We start from the raw sequence: 20,991 nt of genomic DNA on the forward strand, positions 1-20,991 counted from the left end.
AAAGAATCGAACAGTCTAACTTGCATCGAAATATATTCAAGTTAGAAGAAACAAACACAAAGTAATAAAGTTCTTGATGTAATTGCAATAGCTTTAGTAAAGTTAACTTAGTAACAACGTTTTTTCCGGGTATCGAACCCGCAACACGACATGATTAAACTTTTTCAATAGTCACACAGATGAAGCCTAAAATATCGTTAATACAGAAAGCACCTATCCTATTCAACCCGGGAATCAAACTTGAGACTTAAAACAGAACAAAATTCTTACCGATAAATACTGCCACCTTTCTTAACATCCATCAGGGCTGCCCACATCGCCTCATTAGAGTACCGTCTATTAGGATTAAACTTGCCCATCATAACTCTCTCCAGATCCTTACGCGACAGCCCTGACGAACTGACCTCTTTTCCCTCCAAAAACTGATCCAAATCCGACTTCAAAACCGTTTCCCCAATATCCACATTCCTATCTTTAAATATCGGAGGTCTACCCCGCCTCCGCATTTGAGATTTCTCCCCCAATTTCGGGAAAATTTGTTTGTTGGCAACACTTTCTTTCATCTTTGGTATTAATTCCACCTCGGATTTTTGGTTTTTCGGATCGGATTTCGGTTTTTTAACTTGGCTAGCTTTCAGGAGGGAGACTTCGAGCTCTCCATTTTGTTCTAACCAAGACTTGTAGTAGTCATTTTCAGATTTTTCAGTGACTTTTTGAAAATCTTCATTAGAGTTTGTATTGAAGCCGTATTTCGAGAATTCGTTTCTTATTTCAGTGGCATTCATTTTGGATAGTCTGTTTATATAGTCGGAGTTGGCTTTGGCTAAATTTTGCAGTTTATTTTGGAAAAACAACTCGCTCTCCGGTTTCACTCGGAGGTAGGAACGACGACCTAAAAAATATTCAAAGTTATATAGATATAGATTTTTGATATATATATACTACGTATAACGGAATAGACGCAAACCTTCAAGACTAATAAAGTACAAAATCAAATACTTTCTTTTGCTCAAAATCTAAGGATCTCTTTGTCTGTCATTTCTAGGATTAAAAGTATTTGTCCATAGTTATCTTACAGTCGGTATTAGTAATGATAAATTTTATTCGCATGATCAATTATTGTATCAACCACATTGTTAAACTTTTGGCGATTGAAAAGAGTGTGTGTGAGTTTGTTCCTAGCTCTTCTCATAAGGCTCTACCCTCTTTCCGAGCTAGTGGTAGATTCAGTAATTGTAACGACTATCATAAGTGTCAATATTTGACCTAATTTATAAATATTTGATTTTAATTTTATTGAATTCGACTTTAACTGTTTTAAAATAAAAGCAAGACAAACTAACACATTTTTTCATTGAAGTATATTCGACAAATACGTGTCAATATTTAAATGTAAAAACATATGTGGGAAGGATACGAATTCCAACAACAATATTAAGACAGGCGGAACTATAAATAAAAGCTAGATATAATAACAAACTTGGTAAGGTATATAATATAATATTTTTAGAGATTGTTTAAAAGTTGCGTCAATTCCGTTACACGAAGTAATCTTGAACCATGAATGGTAATAACCAAGCAAATGTCTGTAAGATAACGCTTTTATACTAATATTATTATATTTAATTTATAGAAATAATCGCACAAAATTATACCGAACAATTTTCTAATTTTTTTTATAACCCGTTACTACCTCACTGCTGGGCAAGGGTCTCCTCCCGAACGAGAGAAGGAGTAAGGCTTTCGAGTCGGATTTCTAAAATACATGCATCTAATTCCCTTCTTCTTATCGTATGGTTAGTGGTCAACCTAGTGTCAAAGTTGTTCAAGCCCGAAGGCCTTTGACATGGCTTAACGACTGTTATCTTAATTGACAACAACCGGGACTTTTTACGTGCACTCCGAAGCACGGACGCTCACTTCAAATACCACTATGCGGTCACCCATTTTTTTTTTTTTTAAAAGACAACTCCCGCACTAAGAATTGCTCTTGTGTCGCGGGGACTTTTACAAACATATAAACAACGGACACAAAGCACAACCAGACACGAAACAATTATTTGTGGATCGCACAAATAATTGTCCCGTGTGGGAATCGAACCCACGACCTCCCGTTGCAGTGGTATCGGCGTGGCGACCTAAACCACTGCGCCACGGAGGCTTTAACCGTTGCTTAACCCACAGATCGTTTACCAAACGGTGAGTCCATTATTGTCTAATACTTAGCTCGCATGGTGACCCATTATTTCAAAGAAGTCAACTCAGCGACTTGTAAGGTTTCTTTGCTCACATAAACACCTGAAGGTGTAGATGTGAACAGAAGTGTGTGAAATACACTCATGTTTCGCCATTAACAATGTTGGTACCCCAACTCGCTCCTATTACATAATAAGGGGCGAGTCTATTGTATATATCGGGCAAGTTACCAAACTCCGGGCTACTATTTTGAATCTCGTGTCGTTAATACTTGTAGATTTTTTTTCTAACCAAGAATTATCAAACGGTGGCGAAAAATATAGTCTTTTTACCTAAAGTTATACGCATATTTTAAGAAAAATATGCGTATAACTAACGTATAATTTTGGCGATTGTCAAACAAATTACGTCATTCATGGTTCAATATTTTAGAAAAAAACATACAAACAAATCCATCTAATAACTACTGTCCAATATTATAAAAATTGGCCTACCTTACAGACATTTGAAACATTTTACAATGTCCATTCACAACATGATCTTCATTTCACACAAAAATGGACCGCGTGACGAAAAAATCGCGAAAGAAAATTCGGTAAAAATCCAAAAAAAAAATTTTTTTTGGTAAAAATTATTAAAAAAAAGTATAAAAATTAAAAGCAAGTGACGATACGGGAAGTCACATTGCAAACAAACATTGGTTATTAAAAATAAAAGAATAAATAAATAATAATAAAATTTATAATTTTCAGACTTACCGGATGGTTGGCCTAGACTGCTACCGGGCTTGCCGGGTTCGTCGTCCTGAAAAGTTTTGAAGCGAAATATTATTTTCTGAAAACACTATTTACTTTCAAATGACACATACATACAGAAAAAAAAATGCGTGTCTTTAATACAGAATCATCAAAAGATAAAATCGTAATATTTGATTCGCTTTGCCATCATTTCAAAGTAAATACTAGGACTACCAGTTACATCAGCTACTCTTTATGAAATGTCAAAAACCTATTTCAGTATAGAAATACAGTATAGTGACGTCACAGTTTAGTTGCAATCCAATAAGTGACTATTCAGTCTGTAATCATATTTCAACATAATTTTCAAAAATATTGACACATAAATTATATGATACTAGCGACCCGACAGACGTTGTCCTGTTTAATAAATTAAAAACTATTAAATTGTGAATCTAAACCATTCTCAGATCCCTTTGAACACGCACAAAAACTTTCATCGAAATAGGTCCAGTCGTTTCAGAGAAGTTCAGTGACATACACACTTACAGAAGAATTATATATATAAAGATAGACATATATGAGATTATGCCTAAACTTTTTACGAGTACAAATTTTTTTTTTTTTTGTTAACCCAGTTAAGTACTTTATTTTACCGTGGCGACTCTATTAGCCTTAAAGATCATTGGTCTACTCGGTCTTCTCCAACCTAACGAAATTTTTTCATACTTAATTTATGAGACAATACAAAAGATATAATAGTAATCTATACTAATATTATAAAGAAGTAAAATTTGTAAGTTTGTAATTTGACAACAAAACATTTAAATCAATTCCGTCTGATAAGTCTTCTTGGTCTACTGGTCTAAAGTAAGGCCAACCGGACGAGATAAAGAATATAAACAAAGTTTCAGGGGTGTTTCAATGAACTTGTTCGCAAAATGGCGGACCAAATGGTGACAACGGTGAACCACGAAACACAACGACATCTACCGTCGCTACTACTGCGCGTACGAGTGATAAGGACAGAGATAATGATCGCTCGCTATCGCAATGTAACTTAGTAACGGTCCGCTTGTTTACGTTTTTTATCTCGTTTGGTTGGCCTTACTTTACTTGGTCTACTCGGTCTACTAAGGTCTTCTTGGTCTACTAACGTCATTATACTCTGTTATCATGAAAAAATATCCCTTTACCACGGTCTACTCGGTCTACTCGGTCTACTAACCTCATTATACTCCAAGTTATCATGGTCTAACTCTCCATAGTACAGTCCGTCTTCTTCCACCGTCTCCTCCTTGATGTCCGCGCGTTCCTCTGACTTGCGCTTCTTGGTGCCGTTGTGGGTCGTGTGCTGGGGGGGAGGGTTCAGTGGGGGGGTTGGCGCTGCTGGTTTAGGGGGGGTCGGGCCTGGGGGCGAAGAAAATTGTGTTATTTAGTAGCCACAGACCTTATATATGGAATATACATATAAAGCAAAAACATCAAAAAGCAGCGATAGCCGAGTGGTTCAAGTTGGCACCACGCAAGTGGTCGCAGATTCGAACCCGAGGCAACACACTAGACACAATGACTTTTCGAAGTTATGTGTGTATTAGAAATAATTATCACATGCTCCAACGGTGAAGGAAAAACATCGTTAGGAAACCTTGTATGCCTAAAATTTGTTTAATACATTTATTAAGGGCATGCAAAGTCCCCAATCCGCACTTGGTCAGCGTGGTGGATTCAAGGCTTAACTCCCTCATTACGGGAGGAGACCCTTGCCCTGCAGTGGGACAATAATCGGTTAAATTTATATCTATTCGGTCTACTTGGTCTACTGGTCTACTCGGTCTATTATACATCTATACTAATATTATAAAGCTGAAGAGTTTGTTTGTTTGAACGCGCTAATCTCAGGAACTACTGGTCCAATTAGAAAATTCTTTGAGTGTTAGATAGTCCATTTATCGAGGACGGCTATAGGTTATATATCATCACGCTACGAGCAATAAGAGCAGAGTACGAGTAAAATTTGTTACAAAAAGGGGGAAAATTACGACCCTTTCTGTCTTATGTGACGCATGCGATGTTGCGCGGGTCAGCTAGTATATAATATACCAGAATACTTAATCAAAACTTGACCTAGACGTAGGTCTTCTTGGTCTACCGGTCTACCGGTCTACTGGTCTACTCGGTCTATTATACATATTATATGGTTAACATACCATCGTTAGCTGCATTCTCTCCATGTGCATTAGCGCCTCACTTTCTTTCTTTTGACCTAGACGTAGGTCTTCTTGGTCTACCGGTCTACTGGTCTACTCAGTCTATTCTACATATTATATGGTTAACATACCATCGTTAGCTGCATTCTCTCTATGTGCATTAGCGCCTCACTTTCTTTCTTTTGACCTAGTCGTAGGTCTTCTTGGTCTACTGGTCTACTCGGTCTATTATACATATTATATGATGTACATACCATTGTTGGCTGCATTCTCTCTATGTGCGTTAGCGACGAGCGCCTCGCTGGCGACGGTGAAGTCCTTGTTCTCGGGCTTACCCACCTCCGAGGTTAAGTTAGACGTGTCGCTTGAACACAGACCTGACAGACAAACATACATTATTAAACAACCATCAAAATAACTATTGGTACTTGAATATAACCGTAAGTCGCTGCGAGCAAGTAAAATTATAAAAAGTGATATTTAATTGCGGAGGCTATAGGCCGACACACAGTTACAAATTTAAAATAGGATGAATTAAGTAAAAAGAATCAATATTTCTCCGTATGCGATCCGGGATTCGATTCTTAGATGTCATATACACTACAGTTTAATCAATAAAGGTCCTATATTCTAATCCAAGCTAAATCCGTACCTACAATAAGCATTTCGTCCCGTATTTCAGGAAGTGAAATTTTCAAAAATAATGTAACCGGCTACAAACTCAGAATCAGATATAAACTAGCTAAACTATCTCCACGTTAAATTAAAACAAAATTAGTTCAATACTCGTTAAAGCGTGACAGACAGACAAACACACGGAAAAATAACTTAATAGCTACTAAACTATGCCCAAATTTAAAAATTACGAAATAAATTAAATACGAGCGTTTAATAGTCGTTTAAGCGTCACAGACAGCCACGTTTTTATTATTGTATATTAAGTCAGTATATTGTTTACCTCTGATCTGCAGCGCCTCGGCACTTTTGAGTAGGCTGGGCAGCTCCTCCTGCGTCACGTTCACCTCGCCCTTGTACATGAAGTCCACCAGAGCTTGCATCTCACTGAACCTGCACACAAATTTAACACATTAGAAACTTTAATCAAATTCAAATTTTAACTGCACATTTGGCGCAGTGGTTAAAGTGGTCACCTCCCGCAATAATTCGGTTCGAATCCTACCCAGGACAAATCTTTGTGTGATGAGCACGAGTATTTGTTCTGAGCCTGGATGTTAATTTATCTATATAAGTGTGTATTTAGAAGTATATAAGTATGTTTATCAGTTATTTGGTCACCATACTACAAGCTCTGTTTAGTTTGGAATCAAATGACCGTGTGTGAGTTGTCCAATGATATTTATTTATTTCCTTTTTTTCCTAGGTTTCATCAGTCCTTTCTTCATAGTTGTAGTCGGCTTCCAGTCTCACCGGATGCAGCTGAATACCAGTGTTGTACATGCAGCGACTGTCTGAGGGACCAGTTACCTGGCTTATAATCTATATAAGATAACAAAATGTTAAGACATCTCAAAGGATCCTAAGTGTTGAAACCCTTAGGTGATATTTGAGATGCAGAGGTACAGTATTCGTCGTCATTTCGTCAGTGCACGCCTCTGTATGATAACAGCCTCGTAGCCGCTATTCGTTTTACTATTATTCGTGTCATGTGTGTGCTATACAAAGAAGTACTTTTTCTATAACCTCACTCTCATAGTCAGGTGAGGCGGATAACTGACCGGTGAGAGATCAGTCACAAAGACGGCTTTATGTGCTCTCTGAGGCACGAAGCTTGTATGGCACCTTCCAAAAAGAATTGGCTTTGACTTTTTTGTTGTTTAGTGTGGGTATCGCACCCACGACCTCCCGATCGATGCAATGACAGTGGCGTTAACCACTGCGCCACGGAGATAGTCAAATTAATTTATTTTTTCTACCTTAAATCTACATTTACCACTAGCTATAATAATAACCTGTAGTGTTATTACCTCATATCCCTCATAAGCACGATGGGATGTTCGCAAGGGTTCTGCAGCAGCAGTCGCTCGAGGTACGCGGAGCAGGCCGACAGCACCAGCTTGTGACACCTGAGCTGACGGGATTCGCATGCCAGGGTCACGTCTGCGAACTGCTCCGTGAGGAGAAGCCGGGGGAATACTGCCTGGAAGGTGACGGAATGACTAGTGAGGAAGGTACCTTTATGACCACGAGTTACGAGTTCAAAATTAACACTGCTTATGGCCACGTTACACCCGATATGTACTGAATCTGGACCAGTTGCTTAAACAAGAAAAATGTCCTTGTAGAGGAACGAGGTGTTATGTTCCTCCAACACAAAGGGTCCTCCCTTTGTGTTGGAGGAACATACCCCTCCGACCAGGCGAGGTGATCATGCCTGGTGGGCATAGCCCGCCCGACCATTCTAGTTGGGAACTTGTATATATAGTGAATTGCAGTGCAAACTTCGATAGCGCGATTGAGGACTTGTGACGTCAGTCACTCTGCGAGTTGGTGGTTGTGCGCTCGTTCCATTAGATGTCGCTGTATGTAGCTATCAGCTACATCTTCCTAGCTGATATCCGGGTACAATACTTCGCACAGTTTCATTGAAACCGGCCGACCGACTGTGACGTACATTTTCTATTAAATGACTCTCATAGTCCGGTGGGACGGATAACCGACCAGTAAGAGGTCAGGCGCAGGACCGAAGGCTTAACGTGCTCTCCGAGGCACGGAGGTCTACAACCTCAACTTCCTAACTCCGGGAAAACACTGAGAAATTCTTAAAAGAAAAAGTAGACGACTCTTTGACTGGAGACCTCTACGCAATCGTTATAATATTAAAATAATGCACGATTCACAATGATTCTTCATATATTATGAGACAAGAGTATATGAAATATATTTGCAATTCGCTTTCAGAAACATTTAATGTTTGTTTATCCAAGAAAGTTTGATTGAGTAACAGATAATAAATTATGATTTTTAGTTATTGCCACAGCTACCCTCGATTTCTTAAATACTATATAGCATAAGCTGATCTCATAAAATCAAGAAATGGTCAAACTTTTTAGTATTTATTATTCAATAGCGTTTAAACTCGTATTTAAAAACGCTATTGAATAAATAAACTACCAATGTACCTCAGAAACCGGGGGTTAGCCATATACGAAAATTGAAACAAAAACAAGCACTACACTTTGTATTTTTGACGTTTCAGCGCGAATCGATTAGATTTTTTGCTTTAACTATAGTATTTTGTTAAAAGTAAATAATAATTGTGATTATAGGAAAAAGGACATACCTGTAAATTGGTGTGATAAGAATTCCATCTTACACAAAACTGTTGCGGCGGTAACGCCATCTCTTATCGGTCAGTTGACAACTTTCACAAGCTAAACTATCTTTTACTATTCATATCTTTGGCCAAAACACTTCACTTTTCACTTTTAAAACACGTTTCTTTGTAAAAATTGCACAGTTATCCTTCAATATATTTATCACAGTTCAAATACTAACAGCTAATAAGTAAAAAATATGTTTTTTTTTAGTTTTAAGTACGATACAATACTTTTTTAAATTTTAAGTAGAAACTTTTTAGACTAGACTCTTTTTAGTTTGAATACTGGGACTGTATTTTTTATACCTGGAAAAGAAAGAAAAATATATTAATATACATAACATAACATCACGTTTGTTATAGCCGAAGGTATAGGCAGGTAAATAGCCCTTTTGCTATTTACAATGTTAGTCTCATGTAGAAAGAGGCGAGCCTATTGTCATATACGGAATATGTTGTCGACCTCCGGGCTAAATGGGAAAAATCTATTAGCACTTTTCTTGACACAGGAATCGAACCCAAGAGCTCGTGACCAGCAGTCATACCCGCAGATGTCAGAGATGATGTAATGTCAGAGGCATATCGAAGACACTCTCTATCATTATTTAAAATCTAGGGTAAAAATATTCCAACTAGAAAAACTGCTTGCCCAAAACGCAGTCAAACCCAATACTTTGCGAGCAATAATTATATACGCTACCCATCAGCCCCGGTGTTCAACATAATCCTATAATCCCAGTTTACACTCAAATCTAGTATTTGCTCAAAAGTCAAAACTATCTCGTGTTCTGAAAGACATTTACCCAGCAAGGACAGTAACAAATTCAATATTTTTTGCTTCTCAAATACTAAAAACTAAGTAGCACTCAAAACCCAGACATTTTAATACACCATTTACAAACACAACTTGCAACAAAAAAAAACACAGCCAAAAAATTCCACGTTGGCAACATCGAGTTAATTGTCAAACTTATGTGGCGCGTGCGAGCGAGATGGATGTATGTTTGTGCGCTCGGTGTGGTAAAAGGTTTGGAAATAAAAATCAATAATGACGTCCGTCCCTTGCAGGCATTATGGGGATTCGATTAAGGGAAATATTTGGTACTTAGTTAATTTTATGTGCAGTTTTGAAAAGGCTTATGTTAAGTGAGAAAGTATGAGAGTTAGGTCTTTTTTGATGTAGAGAATTTCGAATGTTTCGTTAAAGAATAAGTTAGTAATTAAATTGATATTTAAGTCGTTGTTTAAGTTTTGAAGAAATAATAAATTACCTTTCTCATGTTATAAATGCGAAAGTATTTGATAATATTTGCTACTATTTAAATAAAATACTTCAGAATAGATTTTATTGACACTTAGGTGATTGTTATAGTCATACATATAAATACCCTTTTCCAAAAATGAACCCAGGGAGTAAAATTCGCGTCTACAACGCAACACTGCTGTTTCTTGCTGCTTTCAGATAAGCCATCTTACGGGTTTTAATAAGTTCTACCAATTCCGCAAAAATATAAGTGCAAGGGAAAAAGATTACAAATACGTTCCTCTTTATTTTGTTTTTAAAAGACAACTCCCGCACTAAGAATTGCTCTTGTGTCGTGGGGACATTTACAAACATACAAACAACGGACACAAAGTACAACCGGATACGAAACAATTATTTGTGGATCGCACAAATAATTGTTTCGGGTGGAAATCGTACACACGATCTCCCGACGCAATGATAAGCAAAGTCTTTGGAAAGTCAAAAATATAGTCTTAAAATACCATCATAGCATAGCATAGTTCATAGCCGTGAAATCGTAACAGACAAACCTACAGACTTTTGATAGATAGGGAAAATTATGACCTATTCTCTCTTATATGACGCAAGCGAAGTTGCGCGGGTCAGCTAGTTGTAAATATTTTCTTTTTTGGTAATTACTAAATGTAAAATTAAACAAAGAGCTTTAAAAAAATATGTATAGATCTATACTATAACCTATATTAATAGTTCAGTTTTCTTCCTACAGAAACGCAAAGTATGCAACAATAAAAGTGACATAGCACAAATAGGCCACGTTCACGCTAAACCTCAACAGATTAGGCAGAGATAGTATACACTTAACTTTATGCTGAATCACTGTTATTTGATAAGATAAATATAACATTACGACTGTTTTTCCCCAAAAAGGATAGGCAGTCATATCACCACACCCATTTTGGAAAATCTAATTAAAACTAGCTGACCCGCGCAACTTCGCTTGCGTCACTTAAGAGATATAGCCTTCCTCGATAAATGGGCTATCTAACACTGAAAGTATTTTTCAAATCAAACCAGTAGATCCTGAGATTAGCGCGTTCAAACAAACAATCAAACAAACAAACTCTTCAGCTTTATAATATTAGTAGGTATAGATTACAGACTGTCTCTGTAGTCTGGGTAGTGATTCCGAGGTCCAATTCTTTGATCCGAGGGTTCGATTTCCAGGTCGCATTAACCCCCGGTTTCTGTGGTATAGTTAGCGGTAGTTTATATTTTCATAAGCGTTTAAACTAATTTAAAAAAACGCTATTGAATAGATAAACTACCGCTAAATGCACTCAGAAACCGGCGCTATGTGCTATTGGTCATTATAGAACATAAAGCATGCAGCGACTGTCTATCGGACCTCCGCAACACAGTAACCTGGGTTATAACACGATACCTACTACTGTTAACGACTGTCAAAGAACTTCGAATACGACAGCCAGGACCCACAATTTAACGTGCCTTCCGAAACACGGAGGAACTCGATATGTATAAGATGGTCACCCATCCACAGATCAACCTCGACAAGATTTGCTTAACCTTAGAGATCGATCCACGCGGCTGTTGTTAACTAAGTCACGTAACTGCACTTCTTCTAATATTATAATATTAATTTTTGAGTAAAACATTTTTAAACTTTCACATTTATAATATTAGTAGGAAAAAAAACGTTTGAAAAAAGGCCCTTAAATTGAACACACGTAGCGTAAAAAGTGGCGTGTGGCCAAAAATAGCACCCTCTCTGTAGAGGGGCCAAGAGAGGGTCCACGAAGATACCTCGCGGTCGTTGACCTCTCAATATGGTCGATAGGAAAGATTTTCGAAATAGGGGCTAGAGCTGAGGGGTCTATGGGGTAAATATAGATTGTTTCGTAAGAGATTTTAAGGTATTTGGGTAGTTAAATAGTGTGGCACTAAAAGTATTTTAGATTTTTTTACTTGTTTAAAACATATAAGATACATGCTAAATACAGAGAACTTCTTCAATATTTTTTTAAGTCTAATATAAGATTTTTATTTTCAGTATCTTTTTCAATACTTAATTACATCGCGAAATTTTACATTCGACACCGTCCCAAAATTGCAAAAGTTTCATAAAATACAATTACAAAATTAAATTAGGTAAATAGCTATATGCTCGTGAATAAAAATACTTATTTTTACTACACCTATGGTAAATCAAAGAACGCCACTAACCCCCGGTTTCTGAGGTACATTTAGCGGTAGTTTATCTATTCAATAGCGCTAAAACTCATATAAAAAAACGATATTGAATAGATAAATTACCGCTAAATGTACCTCAGAAACCGGGGGTAAGTAAGATCCTCTTAAAACTTCCAATCCGTGGAAAACTTAAGAAAAATTCATGAAAAAATACAATACTCAAAAGTAACAACAAAAATAATCGCTCGAAAAAAAAGCAATTTAAAAATCTTACACCCAAGATGGCCGTTTTAACACCTAGTGAAAAAGACTCCGTAAAAATATGTTTTTTTTATATCCAAGAAAAAACAATACTCAAAAGTAACATCAAAAATAATCGCATGAAAAAAAGCAATTTAAAAATCTTACACCCAAGATGGCCGCCTTTAAACCAACTGAAAAAGAGTCTGTAAGAATATGTTCCTCATATCCAGGGGCCTTTGAACACGTTGGGCCCCGGCCATCGCCCTCAGGGGGGGTATATGGCACAAAAATAGACCGCGCGGGGGTCTCGCCGAACTAAATCCGGACTTAATATGAGACCATCCCGACAGCGCTTACTAATTGTTAATGTTAAGATAGATTATAATTAGTAATTAGGGTTTTTTTTATTGAGAGATATCTTTACGAAGAATAACTTGAAATGTTTCTGACAGATTATTATAATTTATTGGTAACTTGTGTAAAGAAACTATATTTTTTTCTTCAAAGTATATCATTATGCTGATTTTTGTTTTTTTATACATACATAATGTTACGCCTTTTTCCTATAGGGGTAGGCAGAGAACATAGAAGATCACTTGGTATGATCCTTAAAAACATTTTCTTAAATTTTTAAAGTTATAGGAATATAACACATAAAAAATTATTTGAGATAATAAATTAAGCTCATTACTAACTTCTATAGTTGGGCTAAAGTCTTATCACCTTATAAGAAAGAAATTATGAAATGTACATATAAGGCTTCGATCGAATCTACCGTACCCCTTGACGAAATTATTAATATAGACAATAAGAAATATAATAAAAAAACTCAATTAAATTGTCTATATACGATTAACTTTACTTCTAACTCTGCAACGACAGTTATTCTGCACATACAATTCGGGAATCAAACCCAAGACCTCATATAAACACTTATTTACTTAACACTACACCTTCGCATATAATAGGCCTGATATTATAATCTTCTCTACTCTTACTTATAACAAGAGAAGTCGGGAACAAAACTTAGTTTATCTATAAACCATATTGACTAACTGTTGTCTTTCATTTGACCTCTACAACACAATTCCCTTTAGCTATCTTCGCTAAGCATTTTAATGGCTTCTTGTACTAACACGAAGTATTTTCTTTCCTTTTCCACATTTATACATACATATTAGCTTAGTCTTTCTTCCAACTATGTTGGAGTCGACTTCCAGTCTCACCGGATGCAGCTGAATACCAGTATTGTACATGCAGCGACTGTCTATCTGACCTCCACAACACAGTTACCTGGGTTATACGTCCACATACATACATAATATCACGTCTGTTATACCCTGAGGAGTAGGCAGAGGTGTATGAAATACCCACGTTTCGCTATTAACAATGTTAGTCCCATGTAATAGGGGTCGAAACCATTGTCATATACTAATCTATACTAATATTATAAAGCTGAAGAGTTTGTTTGTTTGTTTGAACGCGCTAATCTCAAGAACTACAGGTCCGATTTGAAAAATTCTTTCAGTGTTAAATAGCCTATTTATAGAGGAAGGCTATAGGCTATATATCATCACGCTACGACCAATAGGAGCAGAGTACCAGTAAAAATGTTACAAAAGCGGGGAAAATTATGACCCATCCTCTCTTATGTGACGCAAGCGAAGTTGTGCGGGTCAGTCAGTTGTCTTTAAATAAGTAAATTTTAAAGTATCAATAGTATTTTGCTGTAGCTGGGAATCGTACTCGAGACACTTCGAACAGTCGGTAACACTGAGACAGTAAAATTATGACAGAAAATTGGTCAAAAATTACGAAATCGCTATTACAAAGCATTGTTTTGAAAACACTAACAAAATGATGTCTGCATGATATCACTTGTAGTAAATAACTAGTGCTTACAATACATAATAATATTATGTCATATATTTATATTATCATATTATCCCATGTGAGGTCTACATGAATAGGTTTAGACAAAACTTTCTCATTATTTCGTAAGGTAAATATACATGTAACATACATAGTACAAAGCAAAGTCGCTTCCCGCTTCTGTCTCTATGTCTGTATGTATGTATGCTTACACCTTTAAAACTACGCAACGGATTTTGATGTAGTTTTTTTTAATAGATAGAGTGATTCAAGGTTTATATGTAAAATTTATTTTTAAACCGGGCAGTTTTATAAAACACACCATTTTACCCATTCCTGTCCCTTTGCTGGGCAAGGGTCTCCTCCCAAACGAGAGAGGGGGCTTATAATCCACCGCGCCGACTAAGTGCGTCAGAAATTTATCATATTTTAAATTTCATAATAATATATTAAGCAGTGTTTGCGTAAAAGAGAAGAGAAGAATAAGCTTTCTAACTCTGGCATTCTACTTAATTATGATAAATGCAACCTTACAACCTTCTTTCTTATCGTATGGTTAGTGGTCAACCTAGTGTCAAAGTTGTTCAAGCCTGAAGTCCTTTGACGTGGCTTAACGACTGTTATTTTAATAGACAACAACTGGGACCGACTTTTTACGTGCCCTCCGTAATACGGAGACCTTTAAATAAAGTTTAAGTCATCGCTGGGCTACTTTTTCGTAAATTTACGCAATTTTTTTACGAATATTGAAATTTATTTCTTCACCGATGGTAGTATCAGCAAAATTAACTACCTTATCTTTAACGTAGGCTATTGATAAAACGATCCGTATTTATGAATGATTAATGACGTATTTATTATTAGTTAGCATCAATTTTTATAACGGTGAAGGAAAACATCGTGATGAATGACATGTCTGACAGTTGTTTAACAGCTCTTGAAGGAATAGTATAGTCACGTCACGTCTAAGTTCTCCCTCATTCCGAGGGGAGGCCCTTGCCTAGCCGGAAGAATTAAGACAATCCTATGTATGTACTATGTATAGACGTTTGTTACTCTTTCACGCAAATACTACTGAACCGATTACGATGAAATTTGGTATATAGGTAGCTGAAGACCCAGAATAACACATAGGCTTTTTATCCCGGAGTTCCCGATGGATCGGGGTTTACACGGTAAGGGTTTCCACGCGGACGAAGTCGCGGGCGGCCTCTAGTACATAATATTATCACGCTTGTTACACCCGAAGGTGTGAGCAGAGTTACATATTACACTGGTTTTCGTTAATATTTCTAATTCATAAAATTCAAAAGTCACGTATATATTTTATCACTGATAACACATCAATAACAAAATTTTAAAAGTGCCACATCACTCTGAGTCACTGTGTATTGATAACACTATCAACAATAGGTATTTTGATAACAAATAGACTACATAGGGCAGGTCTAGTTGAGTGAACTAGTCTATGTGTCTTCATAAAAATATATGACTGACTGCCTCCGTGGCGCAGTGGTTTAGGTCGCCACGCCGATACCACTGCAACGGGAGGTCGTGGGTTCGATTCCCACACGGAGCAAATATTTGTGCGATCCACAAATAATTGCTTCGGGTCTGGTTGTGCTTTGTGTCCGTTGTTTGTATGTTTGTAAAAAGTCCCCGCGACACAAGAGCAATTCTTAGTGCGGGAGTTGTCTTTAAAAAAAAAAAAAAAAAATGAAGTTATGAAAGGCTTATAAAGTGTTTTGTTTCTTTCACTCCTTAGCGAAATGAAAAAGAGAAAACATATTGTAGTAGTTTTTTAACTAAAATAGATTTATAGTATGTTTATGAATAAGAGGGTATGTTTTTTGTTACCTTATGGTTAGTGGTCAACCTAGTGTCAAAGTTGTTCAAGCCACTCAAAGGCCTTTGACGTGGCTTAACGACTGTTATTTGACAACAACCGGAACCGACTTTCAGCGTGCCCTCCGAAGCACGGAGACGCTCGGTTCAAATACCGAGTTAACCATCTATGACATGATCGCGGCAAGAATTGCTTAACCCAGAGATCGTTAAGCGTCTCAATTTCAATAGAAACGTGACCATTTGACCTCAGTTGGTCAGCGTGGTAGGCCCAAGACTACTTCATTCCGTACAGAGACTCTTGCCCAGCAGTGGGACAGTAATACATACATAATATCACGCCTTTTTCCCATAGAGGTTGGTAGAGACCAAATAATACCACTTGGTACGATCCTTACAAACTTCCCTTGCCTCATTCACATACATACATGTTGTCATACAGGACCGTCGGTAATGGGTTGATTTTATTTATTTACATTACTTAGTTAATATAATAGTTTTGTTATACGTGCTATTTAGTAATCACAAATTTATCCTGAAAATAAGCGCCAATAGGTCAATGACCCCGATAAGGTGTTGCCAATTTTTGTAAACATAATTATTTTATTTTTCTAGTAATTTTAGTACTTGATCGACAAGTAGTATTAAACCGACTTGAAGCCTTACGAAGAACCAGTACCCTTGAAGGGTCTCCGTGCTTTGAAGGCACATAAGAAAGGATTGAAAACAGCAAATAGCACCAATAGGTTATTGCAATTTTTAAATGTATCTTTTTGTTTTTATGTTTCTCTCTATAAGAATATAGTGAGGAACTCTATTGCCATATACTGGACACATTACTATCCTGAAATAAGTCCAATTTCACTTTTCCCGGGAATCGAATCTGGGACTTTAAGATCTTCAGCATACTATACTAGCGCCTACGAAGGCAGTCTTGGTTTAAAAGAAAAAGTCAAAGTAAAAAATCTTTAAAAGACATTTCTATAAAAAATTACATTGGCTAGTAAAGTATGAATATACGGAACGATCCGGAAATTCTTGTCATAATTTTGCTACTAGTGTTACACAGTCATATGAAAGTTATGTTAAAAATATAGCTTGAAAATATTTCAACTAGTGACTAAATATTGTACTAAATTCCTAAAAAACATTATTTCATTTTCAGTATGTTTACATTTTACAATATTGGATCGGGGAAAAAGTCTTTTCGCATTATAGTATGTATGAACTTGTAATAAAATCTTTTCTCTACACAAAAAAGCTCGATATTTTCGAACTTTATTTTATTTTTTTATCGAACCTAATGAACCGTGTACCTACTCATTTGTGATTCTTGAAGCCAAAGAGATGTTACAAGTTCAAACATACTATAATGCGAAAAGACTTTTTCCCCGACCTGATATTTCATTATAAAAACTTTGCCTATGTAGCGCGGTCGGTAGTGTATGTGTATGTGGTCATGGGTTTCGTTTCCTGGGTTGGACAAAGTGGTATAGATATTTTTCTAATTAATAATGAGAACACTTCTCAGACTCGCTTTATATTAGTTTGTTTCTTTTTATCTAGCCTAATTTTGTAGCATTCTTGAGGTAAAGAGGACGGATCACGTCCGGAACTCTTCATTACGCTCCAAAACGCGTATTACCGATGTGGGCAAAGAAACCGCCAGGCTAAAGTGGAATTGGGCCGGACATGTTCACCGGTTGCACCCCGTGATATGGGCTAATATAGCCACGAAGTGGGTGCCACAAGATGGTCGGCGGCAACGGGGAAGGCCCAAACGGAGATGGCGGGACGACATAGACGCGTTCCTGGAAGGTTGGTCGGACGCAGCAAGCGACCAAGGGGACTGGCATTCTAGGGGAGAGGCCTTTGCTCAGCAGTGGGACACAGAATATTAGTTTCAAGGAACTAAAATTGTAAATGGCAAAACGTTAGCGTATTTCTTTACTCTCCCTACACCTTTTGATATAGGCGTGATATTACGTATGTATTACATATTATTTATTATCTATAGATATAGATATTTCTAATAATAAACTTGTATGCAAAAAATAATAAACAGATCTTTATCAAATTTTGGCACACGAATAGTTTGTACTTTACATAATAACAAAGTATATGTAATAAATATGATAATTAGTACGTTTGTTACGTGTACAGCTAAATTACTGAACCGATTTAGGTAAAATTTGGAAAATATATATAGCTTATACTCCGGGAAAGAGCAAAGACTTTGAATAAAAAAACACGTTTTTTTGTGAACCGTTATCTTGTATGTCCGAATGTCTGTCTGTGGCATACGATAAAAGATAGTCCTATTCCCATGAAATTTTACTCAGTGATAGATAACATTCAAGATATCCCTTTATAATTAAAAAGGCTGTTTTTTTCACTATCATATCATCTTCTAAACATGTGAGATATGATTACCTTAATAATTACCATTTTTTCAATTAGCTTAATGCTAGAAAGTAAACACAGGTTTTTGTGTGCTTTTTATAGCAGAAGACATTTTATTTGCCGTTCAGATGGGTCCTTGAAATTGTACTTGATTTCTTAGAGGTCCCCTGACTGCGAAATGTTAGGAAACAGTGTGTTGAGTGCTCAAATACATAACATTTTATTTTTTCCCTATATAGAGACTTTTTAACTTGTACAATCTGTGTACCAACATAAATGAGCTACAATGTATTCTTGTAAGGTAAATGTCGTAAGCATTAGCGCTAAACATCTGCAAGTAAATAGATAAGGTGTGACGTCACCCACGTCACTTTATACCGTCATGTTTGACAACACCATGTTATCAAGTGAAATACATACAAATATATAACTCACAGGTGACTGACTGACTGACATACCTCTGGTTTCTGAGGTACATTTAGCGGTAGTTTATCTATTCAATAGCGTTTGAACTCATGTAAAGAAACGCTATTAAATAAACTACCGCTAAATGTACTCAGAAATCGGGGGATAGTGATTTATAAACGCAGAGCCCAAACCACTGGACGCATCGGACTGAAATTTGTCATGCAGGTAGATGTTATGACGTAGGCATCCGCTAAGAAAGGATTTTGATCAATTCTACCTCCAAGGGCAAAAAATAGGGTATGAAAGTTTGTATGAAAATTCTGTCCTAAGTCACAAACCACGAACGAAGTCGCGGGCAAAAGCGAGTACAAAATAGAGAAAGAAAGACATACACAGATCATATCGGTGATGTCTTGTAAAAAGATCAGATGCTACTCGTAACCGACGGTCCTGTATGACAACATGTATGTATGTGAATGAAGCAAGGGAAGTTTGTAAGGACCCAGTGATATTCTTTGGTCCTGCGACTGACCTCTCCCTGGTCGTGACGGTTATCCGTCACACCTAGCTACGACAGTGATGGAATAGAGAGTGTACCTGTGTATAGTGCATACAATAGGACATTGTGAACAAAGTCCTGAACCGTTTGTCGATTCCAGTGAAATTTGTCGCCGTAGCCAAGGCTAGGACATTATTGTATATTACGAAAATTATAGAAATAGCAAAGGATTTGGAATATAGAATCCTTTCAGACGAATTCTTCTACAATACTTCTATGAAATAGTTGGTTTTCTAGTTCCGTCCCTCGTTTAAAATTAGTCTAGATCATAGATGTCTGACGTCATTGAGAGGGTAGGATAGAATGTCTATAAGAATCTAATTAGAATATTTAATAAATAAAAGGGGTTGCGAGTTAATTAATGGATTTCCTCGTTCAGTCTGCATTTCCGAGATCTCCATCTCGGATTTTTATTCGAGTTATTTATATACAGTTTATGAATTAAATACATAAACGAGTTTTCGAAAAAAGTTCGTTGGTCATAATACCCACATGAAAAAGGGCGTGATTTTATAACTTAATTGCACTTCAGGAAGCTAAATGTAAGTGTTACTAGTCGTTTTTATAACATTATTTTTCGGTTTTTTATTTCGGTTAGGATGCCACATATTTTTTTATTGAGAAAGAAAAACCTAGTTTTATTACGAGAAATATTTTCCCATGGACGGAATCACCGATTGTTATTAGTCCTAGATTAAACCTAATAATTAAAGAAAGCTATCTATCAGATAACCATCACTTAAGCTAAACGTTACTTAACAAAAACGAGAACAAAATAACCTATAAATATATTAATTCCGTAGCTATCGTACATATTATCACATAGACGAGATTATACGATTATTATATGTATTGTCATATTTCCGGCGAGCTTCTAAATAAAAATAGCATATTTCAGATTATGATAACAAAACCGGTCAATTTTATGATACAATTTTATAAGGTTTTAACCAAAAATTTGAGGATAAAAATCTCCTCCCATGCAAGTGGTTCAACTACCAGTGAATTTTTCCAAGTGATGTGTGTGTTATAAATAATGATCACTTGTTATAACGGTGAAGGAAAACATCGTGATGAATGACATGTCTGACAGTTGTTTAATAGCTCTTGAAGACAAGTCTCACTTGGTCAGCATGGTGGACTCAAGGCCTTAACCCTTACTTACGGGAGGAGACCCTTACCCGGCAGTGTAAAATACAATTTATTTACTTATAGGTACCTACCTATAGAGATTTCAGTTTTAGAAAAACGAGTAAGAAAGTTTTTTTAAGCTAAATATAGACAATATTTTTAATTAATTACAGTTAAGAAAAGCTGGTGTAATATTTGATAATAATCATGCAACACGAAAGTTTAACACAAATTGCAGCCGTAATTTGATTCAAAAGATGGCAACAATTTTGACACTAAATTGACCACTAAACCGTAAAAATACAAAAAAAAAATTAGGTGCATTTTTTAAAATACTTAGCTGTTATTTTACTATATTTTTCGTAGTGTAAAATAAAAAATGTACGTAGGTACAACATCGTTCATACAGTAGGTACCTACGTACATTTTTCAGTCATGAATAACTAAACTGATAATGCATTTTTAGCATTATAATTAATGACAATTTTTTTCAGGATAACGAAAAGTTATTTACACAAAAATACCACATAAAGAACCTCTTTACAAGTGAACTTGTTTACTATTTTCAAAAGGAAATCACTTCACATTCTAAACAA

The 20,991-nt window shown here is 36.3% G+C and overlaps 1 protein-coding gene and 1 long non-coding RNA gene across 6 annotated transcripts in view; one reads left to right on the forward strand and one right to left on the reverse strand.

Annotated features, from left to right (window-relative positions):
- Nucleotides 1-20,991, forward strand: part of LOC142984934 (uncharacterized) — a 273,228-nt gene that overhangs the window by 86,563 nt on the left and 165,674 nt on the right. The window lies entirely within an intron of this gene.
- LOC142984897 (uncharacterized) overlaps nucleotides 1-20,991 on the reverse strand; it is a 45,076-nt gene that overhangs the window by 23,100 nt on the left and 985 nt on the right. For 3 of the 5 annotated variants that reach the window (XM_076132771.1, XM_076132772.1, XM_076132773.1), the window contains exons 2-8: nucleotides 8,445-8,786; nucleotides 7,129-7,301; nucleotides 6,102-6,211; nucleotides 5,398-5,520; nucleotides 4,162-4,343; nucleotides 2,955-3,000; nucleotides 271-892 (exon numbers count right to left, since the gene is read on the reverse strand). In XM_076132771.1, coding sequence (XP_075988886.1) covers nucleotides 271-892; nucleotides 2,955-3,000; nucleotides 4,162-4,343; nucleotides 5,398-5,520; nucleotides 6,102-6,211; nucleotides 7,129-7,301; nucleotides 8,445-8,504 — 1,316 coding nt within the window. In that variant the 5' untranslated portion in view covers nucleotides 8,505-8,786. The remainder of the gene's footprint in view (nucleotides 1-270; nucleotides 893-2,954; nucleotides 3,001-4,161; nucleotides 4,344-5,397; nucleotides 5,521-6,101; nucleotides 6,212-7,128; nucleotides 7,302-8,444; nucleotides 8,787-20,991) is intronic. The other 2 variants (XM_076132774.1, XM_076132775.1) reach the window with 1 other exon arrangement.

Source organism: Anticarsia gemmatalis, chromosome 28, assembly GCF_050436995.1.
Source record: "Anticarsia gemmatalis isolate Benzon Research Colony breed Stoneville strain chromosome 28, ilAntGemm2 primary, whole genome shotgun sequence".
Classification (NCBI taxonomy): domain Eukaryota; kingdom Metazoa; phylum Arthropoda; class Insecta; order Lepidoptera; family Erebidae; genus Anticarsia; species Anticarsia gemmatalis.